The 10245-nt window shown below is 43.1% G+C and overlaps 1 protein-coding gene across 1 annotated transcript in view; it reads left to right on the forward strand.

The window, feature by feature from the left end:
• Window positions 1-10245, forward strand: part of col4a2 (collagen, type IV, alpha 2) — an 80481-nt gene that overhangs the window by 39659 nt on the left and 30577 nt on the right. Inside the window, exons 5-23 of the mRNA XM_030081063.1 lie at window positions 3613-3747; window positions 3837-3881; window positions 3990-4106; window positions 4239-4307; window positions 4444-4479; window positions 4683-4736; window positions 4861-4896; window positions 5040-5081; window positions 5263-5334; window positions 5524-5568; window positions 5763-5810; window positions 5905-5940; window positions 6060-6104; window positions 7357-7417; window positions 7611-7724; window positions 8209-8358; window positions 9417-9488; window positions 9732-9883; window positions 10022-10094. Of these exons, the coding sequence (XP_029936923.1) occupies window positions 3613-3747; window positions 3837-3881; window positions 3990-4106; window positions 4239-4307; window positions 4444-4479; window positions 4683-4736; window positions 4861-4896; window positions 5040-5081; window positions 5263-5334; window positions 5524-5568; window positions 5763-5810; window positions 5905-5940; window positions 6060-6104; window positions 7357-7417; window positions 7611-7724; window positions 8209-8358; window positions 9417-9488; window positions 9732-9883; window positions 10022-10094 (1402 nt within the window). The remainder of the gene's footprint in view (window positions 1-3612; window positions 3748-3836; window positions 3882-3989; window positions 4107-4238; window positions 4308-4443; window positions 4480-4682; window positions 4737-4860; window positions 4897-5039; window positions 5082-5262; window positions 5335-5523; window positions 5569-5762; window positions 5811-5904; window positions 5941-6059; window positions 6105-7356; window positions 7418-7610; window positions 7725-8208; window positions 8359-9416; window positions 9489-9731; window positions 9884-10021; window positions 10095-10245) is intronic.

A 10245-nucleotide genomic window follows, 5' to 3' on the forward strand; every position in this document is an offset into this window, starting at 1 on the left:
AAAAGGCCACAGCCGCCGTTGCCGAGAAAGGCAGAGGGCAGCGTAGGTCTCCCGAGCTTCAAAGTCTGCAAAAGCCATGTTCAGCACTCAAAGACAGACAGGAATCTAGATCTAAAGAGGCACACACACACACATATACACATGTTTACACACTTCTCATAAGTTCAAGGTCTTTTGTAAATCCAAGACATGGAGAACGTTTGAAGAGCACATTTCCTCCGGTCTGGTTTTCAGGTTCTCTGTTTATGCAGGTGGCCTTTTTTTATGAGTCTAAACCGGCCCCTTAATGCTTTCTCTTCCATAGTTCCTGTCATTCTCAGTCTCTTTGCACACTTATACAGATAGACTACATCTTTAATACCTCTCATTATTATTCACAACAGCCTTTATTTTTTTTGAACGACTCCTCTTACTGTAACTCACTGTTTCGGCTTTAAATTCCAGTTTTCTCCCCTGACAGACGAGCAGGGGTAGATATGGGTCAGTCTCCTCCCAGTGGGGACAGGAAGGGAAAGGAAGACAGGGAGACAAAAGGAGGATAAGAAGAGATGCAAAGGGATGTGAGGAGGCTCGAGAGTTTCGGGGAGAGGTGGAGGAGGAGGTGGGGGGGTGGGGGTGAATGCAGGGTGGAAGCAGTGTAAGCAGATAAGAGCGGGGAGTATAGAGGTACGAAGGAAGTGAGGCCGTGGAAGAGTGGTAATTATGGTGGAGGACGAGCTGCACGGGGAGGACTGGAGAGAGATTTAGCTCAGGAGAGGATGGAGAAGGGAAATGATTAGCGACCAGGGAGCCAGGAGGCGTCGAAAGAGCTAATGGAACAATAAACCGTTATAGAGCCGGGAAAAGGTCTGGTCGGCTTGACATAGACATAACTCTGCTTTGTAGCCTTTGGTTCCTTAAGCCCACTCCTCTGCATATGCACACACACACATGCACACACACACACACACACACACAAATAAGCACTTAGAAACATCTCCCCCGTTATCAGCTTCACATGAAGACTGGTATTTATCAGCCCAGTGTTTTAGCCATGCAGAAAGATACCGAGCTGCACACATACCATCGCAGTGCTCTAGACAGCAATCTCTTATGCGCTTACACACTCACACACACGCATACACACGCTCTACTTCAGACAGGGGACAGAATTACAACCCTTTATTTCATCTCACTCCACTTCTTCCTCTTGCTGTCTATTTTCCTTCTAGCCAAATTATTACTTTGACAGGGCCATTTATCTCCAATAAATTAGTCAGCTTGATTAATTGCCCTTTTATTATGAGGGCAATAGTTGAAGAGTGTGTGTGGGCAGAGTTCCCCTTACATCATGTACATTATTCTCTCTCAGCAGCATAACAATAGAGAGCACGGGGCCTTGTCACAACGGAAACAGGTGGCAGTTCCCTTTCGAAGCTAAACTTTTCCGCATCCAGCCGCTGTGAACATTATGATATTACGCTGGCGTAAAAATGAATATGAGCGTACTTTGATTGATGACCAGCATTGGGGTCATGCCTTAATACTTTTGTTAAGATGGATACACACTCCAAACAGCCATCAGTCATGTACTCTAGCCATTTTGTTTTTTTTCGTTTTTTTTTCTCTCTCTCTCTCTTTGTAACACCACCGGTTCTTTGTCCACGTAAAGACGTTGAGCTGTTTTGACAGGACTGTTGTCTGTCTGTTGTCTGCCCTATAGAGAACAGCTGCAGGGTTTAAGGCTCAACCACAGACGAAACACACACCTCCTGTTCCAAGAAGCCACCCAAAGACAATGCCTTGTCTACCACCCACATAGGATGTATCCACACACACACGCACACACGCATACACACACACAGACACTTACATCCATCTATCAGTGAAACGAGCTCATGTAGGCCTTTATATCTCACAGTATCTGATTTGTCACTGAGCTTGTTTGAATTGTTGTCTGACAGTGTTTAGGCTCTCTTTGGTTTTATTAATTCCCTTTGCATTACCCCGAGACCCTTGGCTCGGGCTTCATACCAGCGTGGCCCAGACCATTGCTGTATGGGGACAAACATCACTGTGTTTGTTGGTTCTCACAGTAACACTGTCAGAGCCCCAAACCTCAGAGGCCATCGCCAAACAACCTCCCCGAACTCCCAAACCATACAAACAGGCGCATTTCCCATGGTATCTTTGGCCTCACGTGTTTCGTGACCCTGCGGCTCTTTAAGTGCTCTCCCCATCCATTCCATTTCCATCCCACCACCTCTCGTGTGCTCTCCACCCCTGCTAGCATCTCTTCTGGCTGTGGTCCGGTCCCACTCAGCCATGAGAATGACACAGAAAGACTGTCGCAATGCGTTATTACTGAGGAGTGTCATGCTGTTCTCTTTATTGAAAAGCAGGTGAAAAAAGTCACAGATATCACTGCTGGACCTGTGCCTAGGCCTGCATGTCTGCCTTGCAAGTCTATTAAAAGATAAAATGAGATCTATTAAAATGTAGGGTGGAGAGTAGAAGCATATTTCTACCACTGCTGAGCTCGCAGGCGTTTTTCCTCTTCCCTATCTGACTGTCTGTCCCCTCTCTTTCAGCACACTAAGTATCATAATCAAACTGTTATATTTAGCCAACAGATTAGGGGCCTTTCTGCAGCCTCATGTGGCCAACAATCAAAATATCCTCTCTGAATAACAATTTGATTTGCCTTTCAACTCAGACTGCATGGTATCTGCATTGTGAGCGTCATCTTTTTTGTTGTTTTCTTGAAAAGAGCCGATGGTACATTCTGCCTCTATTTACCTTACCTTTATCTCTTCCCCGCACTATCTGGCTCTGTATATATGTCCTGTGTAATAACATTGTGTGGTTTGTGCATGTGTGTGGTTGTGGGTCTGTCTGTCTTCGAGGGTCTTGAGGTGCGTTCAAGATAAAGAGGGTATGACTTGTTATTGCAAGTCAGAATGGATATTTCACCATGCAGGTTTTCAGCCGTTCCCAGGCAGATTTCTCTCCCTGAAAACGCCAAGCAGACAAAATGTGCTGTGTAATTAACAAAAGCTCTTATTGTATCTGTGATCTGTATCAGTACATACCCTTTGGCCTACAGCAGTTTGATGTGTTGCTCTTGGTTTAATTCACTGAGTCAGGCAGTCATTTCTAATTGCCAAGCATGTCTATTGTGCCAGCAGTCACTTGTACATTTTCTCTTTGGCCACTTGATGGGTGTAGAGAGCCTGAGATGCTGAGAGACACAATAGGATTTCACCAGTAAAGGAAAGGTTTATGTCTCCCCCTTGTGACAGCTAGGTGTTACAGAGCAGCAGAACATTTATAAACTAGAAACTATTTGATTGAGTCTTGATTGCTTTGTTGTGATGCTTTAATCTCTTTGAGCCAAAATCTCCAGCACTGTGAATATCCTCTATTCTAATTCCTCTTGTGTCCAACGGGTGAGTTCAAATTTTCTCCAGTATGAGCAGTTTATTAAAATGTATTATTAATTACATTAATATTAACAAGAAATTTAAACATAAGGCATACCTCACTCTGATAGATTATGCCTCAAATTGAAAGCCAGTCTTGCTTGGGAGGTTACTTAGTATATTACATCTTCTCCCCCCAACTCCATCTCAGGGCCAGCCTGGGCCTCTTGGCCCCCAGGGGCCTCAGGGGCCACCAGGAAGACCAGGGGAACTGGGCATCCAAGGGCCCAAGGGTGAGAGAGGTGACCGTGGCCGTGGAGGCTTCACTGGTCCTAAGGGAGCAGTGGTGAGTTGGTCATCTATCGTGTCAGTTTGATAGCAGTGGCCACAGAGACACTTCCTGTCACTTACTGTGTGATTGTCGCCGCACCGCAGGGAATGACCGGCGTTCCGGGGTTTTCTGGAGCAGATGGTATTCCTGTAAGTCCCTCCAGCAGGTTGGATGAACACAACAGAAATTCATGCTTTGTAGCAATTTGGTTTGTGGTTTATTCTGACTCTTTTGATGTGATGTCATCTCCTGTACAGGGCCACCCAGGCCAGGCTGGGCCCAGAGGGAGGCCAGGAGCAGATGGCTGCAACGGGACGCAAGGAGACCCCGGATCAGCAGGACGACCCGGCTATGACGGCTCGCCTGGTTTTCCTGTATGTGACTCCAACACTGTCTTTGATAGCATTTGTAAAATACATGAGGTGTTATCCACCTGAAAGCCCTCTCAGTCACCGTTTTTCTCTCTGTTTGCCTGTTTCTCTCTGTTCCTCTCTCCTCTCTATCAGGGTGATCAAGGCAGGAAGGGAGAGAAGGGAGAGTCTCTGGAGCTGAGTGTGTACATGGAGCGTTTCAGGGTGAGGAGCGAAGGCAAAGAGTTCGCACCATAAATGACTGTAGTTCTGAAGGACTTTATATATTTATGGCATGTCATTGCTGTCATGAGTACATAACCATCAAAAGCTCCTGTGATTCCTTGTCATTTCTCTGCAGGGAGATCCAGGTTCATCGGGGTACCCTGGAGTATATGTAAGACTTCTCATTCAGATCCTGTGTTACTAAACAGTTTGATCCCACAGACATGAGATGATAATGTTAATTTATATGATATTGGCATATCAATATTTCTCCATCTGGCACTTTTCCCATTTCTACAACATTTTCTTCAGTTTATTTGAATTCTCCCACTGTGCATCTCTCACATCTAATATCTTTCATTCTGTTTTGTTCAGGGGCCACAAGGACCCCCAGGATGGCCGGGTAACAGAGGCATTCCAGGGCCGAAGGTAAGTGTGTTTATTTGTGTTTGTGCATGTGGATTTGTTGGAGGTCATGTTTATGAGTACCTACTCCTCTTTTAAACTACATTCTTATGCAAATTGTCAGTACGGATCCTCTTTCTTTTTTTAGGGTCCCCCTGGGCCTCCAGGTCCCCCTGGACCAAAGGTAATGTTGCAACAATCAAATATAAATATCAATATGTGTAAACACCACATCAAAGGTTAATAAAATGTTATACTATCAAGCTTGTGGCAAAGATCAGCCTGAATGTAAGGCTGCACATTAACCTGCTGTATTTTTCTTCACAGGGCACCATGACCAAAGTGCTGAAGGGTGTCAAAGGAGAACGAGTAAGTGTCCATTTTTGTCAAATCATGAATTTATTAGACAAACAAACCACCATTTCTACGTTTCATATGCCCCCCTTTTAGTTTGTGGTCTACCTCTATATTTCCTCATGCCACCACCTGCTTCTCTCTGACACAAGTGATTTTCATTTCACTTTTTTTTATTTCACTTCTTTTACCACAGGGTGAAGCTGGAGAGCCAGGGGCTCCAGGAAACTCAACCCACCCCCACACATTGCCCCCTTATGGGCCACAGGTGAGAATAACAGCGACCTCTGCTCCATGTATCATTTAATCTTATTTCTTCCTCAATGTGGAAGAGACTTTTATTGTTATGGTTGCATCCAGGACTTGTTTTGGAAATATGGGGCAATATATATTACGAGTAATTTGTGTATTTCATGAAACATTTTATGACAAAATTATCCCATTTTCATTATTTCAGGGATCAAAAGGAGAGAAGGGGGAGAAAGGAGAAGCAGGAGATCTGGTATGTCATGGGCACGCTTCCACACACTTCCACTCACATACACACTCTCTACATACACACACACATACACACTGTTTCTCGGTCTCTCTCTTTCCTTCACTCTCTCACACATGCACACAAACACATTCATGCACACAGCATATCACTTCTTCTATGAAAGCACTGATCTTCTTCTTTTTTTCTGTCTGTCTCAGGCTGACAACAAAGGGGAAGCTGGTGTGATGGGATTTCCAGGACCACGGGTAAGCATGAGCACATTTCTACACATTTCAGCCTGACAGTGTCCTTTAAGCATGTGATGGGTTCATTTCCTCTCATGTGTCAATGCTGTTTTAGGGTGCACCTGGTCAAGATGGGCAGTTTGGACAGAGGGTATGTTGGAGTGGAAACTGAGATGTTGTCATTGCATTATTAGCTTCAAGTAAATTTCCGTTCTCTTATTCTAATTTCCTGGTCTCAACATTTGTGTTTCTGTGTCTGTTCTCGCTCAGGGGGATACAGGTGAACGAGGACCAACTGGCAGACAAGGTCCTAAGGTGATAATGCGGCTAATCATGATTGCTAATTATTAATCATGCACATATGAATACTCAGTTAATCTAAATGACTGACAGTGATAAGACTCACAGGCTATGGTTACACTTTCACTTCAATGCCAATTTTATGATCTGATCATGCATTAAAGCTGCATCAGGCAAGTTTATTTATGTATTTATTTATTTATTAATTCATTCATTCATTTTTTTTATTTATTTATCAGATGACTGTAGCTTGCCAACCATCCCAAATTTTCCTGTTAGACTCTTAATCTTCATGCCCCTCCTCTCGCACACTTCAATGAAAAATCTTGGCTCTATTCTCTCACTACTGCTTGTAAATGATCAACAAAATATGTCACACAGAAAATACAGTTTCTATCATAATGTTGACAGAAAGGTTCAGGTGGGGTGCCCCAGTCGCTGCCCAGTGACTACTGAGGCTAATTTAGCTGTCGTAGCCTGGGTTCCAATCCCTCTCTGCCTTCTCTTTCCTGTTTCTCTACACCGTGTCTGTCCAATAAAGCAGAAATGCCCAAAAAATAATCTTAAAAATGTTTAGTTGTCATGGCAGGATGAACCTCTCTCACTAAAAATTTTAATTAGAAAGGGTTTGTTGAGTTGATTTCCATATGAAGCAAAGAGCTGAAAATTAATTTATGTATAGCACTCAATTTATATTGTTCAAATAAAATCTTTTTTATGTAGAAAATGTAGATACAATTTTCTAGTTTATTTTAGCATTACTTCACCAATTATGTAGCAAAACGCCTTTGAGTTAGAATTTTAAAAATCTGTAGTTTTCCACACCCACACGTTGTGACCAAAGTATGAGCATAATTCTTTGTCACTTTAACCAAATCCAGTCACAGTACACTTACAAGCACTGTAAAGACATGAAACAAGACTGCAGAAAAAAAGAGGGAAATGAAAATACGCACAGTGACTATTATGACAGGATACACGTAAGCATGAGCGGAAATCCTGCAACGTGATCTCAGTCAGTCACATCTGATGATCTCAGAAACCACCTTCACATGACAAGTGAAAGGGTGTCGTCATGGTCCACATATTAAAATTTGGCTAGGGGCCTTTGTCGCATGTCATCCCTCTATCCAACACTATAAACTGTCTTAGTAAGGCAAAAATGAAATAATAATAAAAAAACACACACACACGCACACACAAATACACACATGCAAATGAAACCACGGCATAATAAACACTGACTAACTTATGTTTTATGTTTCAGGGAGTCAGAGGAGACCCTGGAGAGTTGATTGTAACAGGACGTCCCCCATGGGCTCCAGATGGTACAGTAATTAATAATAACTGGGAAACAGTCAAATAATAATAATGTGTGACAGAGCTACAATAAGATGAATTCAAGCAGTTACAGGCAACTTCAGTGACTGATGTGTAGGATAGCAGTACTTGTCTGGAAACACTTGACATTGGTTGTTGTTGCACAGATACTAATAATTGTGTCTTTTTTGGCTCGTTCAGGTGGTCTTCCTGGTCCCCCTGGTGATCCGGGTCCACAGGGAGAGAGGGGCCCGGTGGGAGATAAAGGTTTCCACGGGCCCCCAGGAAGTCCTGCTACTGAATCTCAGCAACTAGGTCTGTAAATTCTAGTGATACAACGAGACCCAATAAGACATTCTTACAGCACAGACTCAGTAAATATGATGAAGGTAGCTGTTACTACCGAGCGAACCTCAGCATAAAGGAAAGCAGTTCTGCACAATTACAGCAGTCATGCTCAGAGTGGATCATCCACATTATAAAACTGAATTAATCAAAGATCAACTAAAAAATTTTCTAGTGCTATTATATTTGTTAGTTTTAAATGCAGACAAATACAGATAATTATAACAGCATATACCAAAACAAAACTCACACAAGAGAATCTCACTCACTCAGGCATTTTTTAAAAATACTTTTCTCTATAAACAAGAAACAGCGCCTGCTGCTTCAGTAAGTGAGAGCAAAGAAAAGAGTCAAGGATGTTTGGTGCATCACAACAAAGTTCTCCCTAATAATCTTGTTAAACTTGTGATTGACTGATCAGTAACTGTGGGTAAAACTTTTTTTTGTCCTTCAGTGTGGGATTTTGCAGGACCGTTTGGCATAAAAGGGGAGGCAGGAGAGAAGGGCCTTCCAGGTGAGCCAGGAATCCCTGCCATCACTGCCGGACCTCCCGGCCGCGACGGCCTCCCAGGAATCAGTGGCCCTCCAGGACCCAAAGGATCATGTGAGTGGAGTGACTGGGTGACTGACTGACTGTTTTGCCCGGTTTGCCCTAAGCCCTGAGTGTGAGCCATCACAGACTTTAAATGACGTCACCAGCATTTAAATGTCAGCGTGTGTGAGAGTTTAAGGGCTTGAAGGGTTAGAAATATTAGGAACATGGGACAGCCCACTATAAAAATCACAACATCAGCTGTTGCTACTCTGTTTCCCAATATAATGATCAGCATTTTTTGCCATTCTTAAAACTTATTCTTTCTAACACAAAATTACATTGTGACAAGTGTTTATTAACTATATCAACTCCTGGATAAAGTCTGAATGAAGTAGAAGATAAAGTATTGTTTCAAATGCAAATCAATGAAATATTATTTTATAGGGACTGAACTTCTAGCTATATTTTGAAGATACTCTGTGAAGCTGATTTAATGTCCATTTTAGTGCAATAATTGTGTTCTCAGTAGGATGCCGTTATACAAATAAAATGTTTTGTTTCCTGTCACGATTGTTTCCAGAAGGCATCAAGTCAGAAAAGCAACATTGCTTTTAGAAAAGTACCTTGATAGGAATTTTACTGGCATCGGCATTACTGTAGAAGGAATTCTATACTGCCAGTGTTCTTGTAAACATTCTTGGGGATGAAATACCACAAATTTCTTAATACATTTAACCATACACTACAATGGATTCCCTGGTCATCCCAGTTTAATGTCAAAGTGCACTGGATTATGGGGAATTCTCTTAAGCAAAGTCTGCAGGATTACGGATTTGGGGGAAGTGTTCATAAAGGGCTCTTATGCACTCACTGATTTCACAGCAGGACAGCCCTAAACCCTCGCAGACTTGTCGGGAACTTCCACCAAAACCTGTTGGTGCATAAGGGCGGACATCGAGATTGGGAACTTTTTTGTGTGCCTCCATGAGAATATGACACTGCCAATACCTGTTTTTCTAGAAGTTATTGTAACATGATGTATTATTTCTCTCTTTGTCCCTAAAGTGACTTATATATGTGAGTATACGATATATATATGATATGAATATTATTCTGTGTGTCAACAGGGGCAGAGTTGTTCAAGGGGGCTCCAGGCGACAGAGGAAGGCCAGGCAATGCAGGCTTTAAAGGACAGAAAGGTAATAAAGGCGCATTGTACGTACCAAAGAGGATTCTTTGGGCAGCAGGATGACCTGGTGGTTACCGATCATAACCCATAACCAAGAAAATGGCAGGTTCAATCCCAGCAACAGCACTGTTTTCTTGACCAAGAGTTACGAGCCCATTCCTGATAAAAGCATCAGCTAAATGCCTAAAATGCCCAAGAACATGTGGCTGATCTTTGTGTGTGTGTGTGTGTGTGTGTGTGTGTGTGTGTGTAGGTGACCATGGGCTCTGTGAGTGTACCACTATAAACCCTCAGTCAGGCCCACCTGGCCCTGCTGGTGCCCGAGGTGATGTTGGGATGACGGGGGAGTTTGGTCAGCAGGGCGACTCAGGAGATCCAGGACTCCAAGGTCCCAATGGATTACCTGTAAGAGAAACTATGTGAAGTTCCCTGGATGGATTCTTTTAAACCATCAATTAACCAAGTATTTTCCCCCTTCTTTTATTTCCTTTGTTTTGCTTGAATGATCTGTGTTCCCTCATATCTATATATGTTATCTTGCAGGGATTTCCTGGTCCTCACGGTTTGCAAGGCTCAAAAGGCAGAAAAGGTGACCTCACTGTGGCCAAAGAGAAAGGTGCGGAGCAATCTCTTATTTCATTTCATTTCAGCACGGGGGATGTAGGTGGGTGGGGATGAGGAGTCCCTCAAATATAAGACCCAAGACTGATTGTGCATATTTGTGTGTGCAATTGTGTGTACCTGTTTGTGCATGCTTGTTTGTGTGT

This window comes from Myripristis murdjan, chromosome 21, assembly GCF_902150065.1.
Source record: "Myripristis murdjan chromosome 21, fMyrMur1.1, whole genome shotgun sequence".
NCBI lineage: Eukaryota > Metazoa > Chordata > Actinopteri > Holocentriformes > Holocentridae > Myripristis > Myripristis murdjan.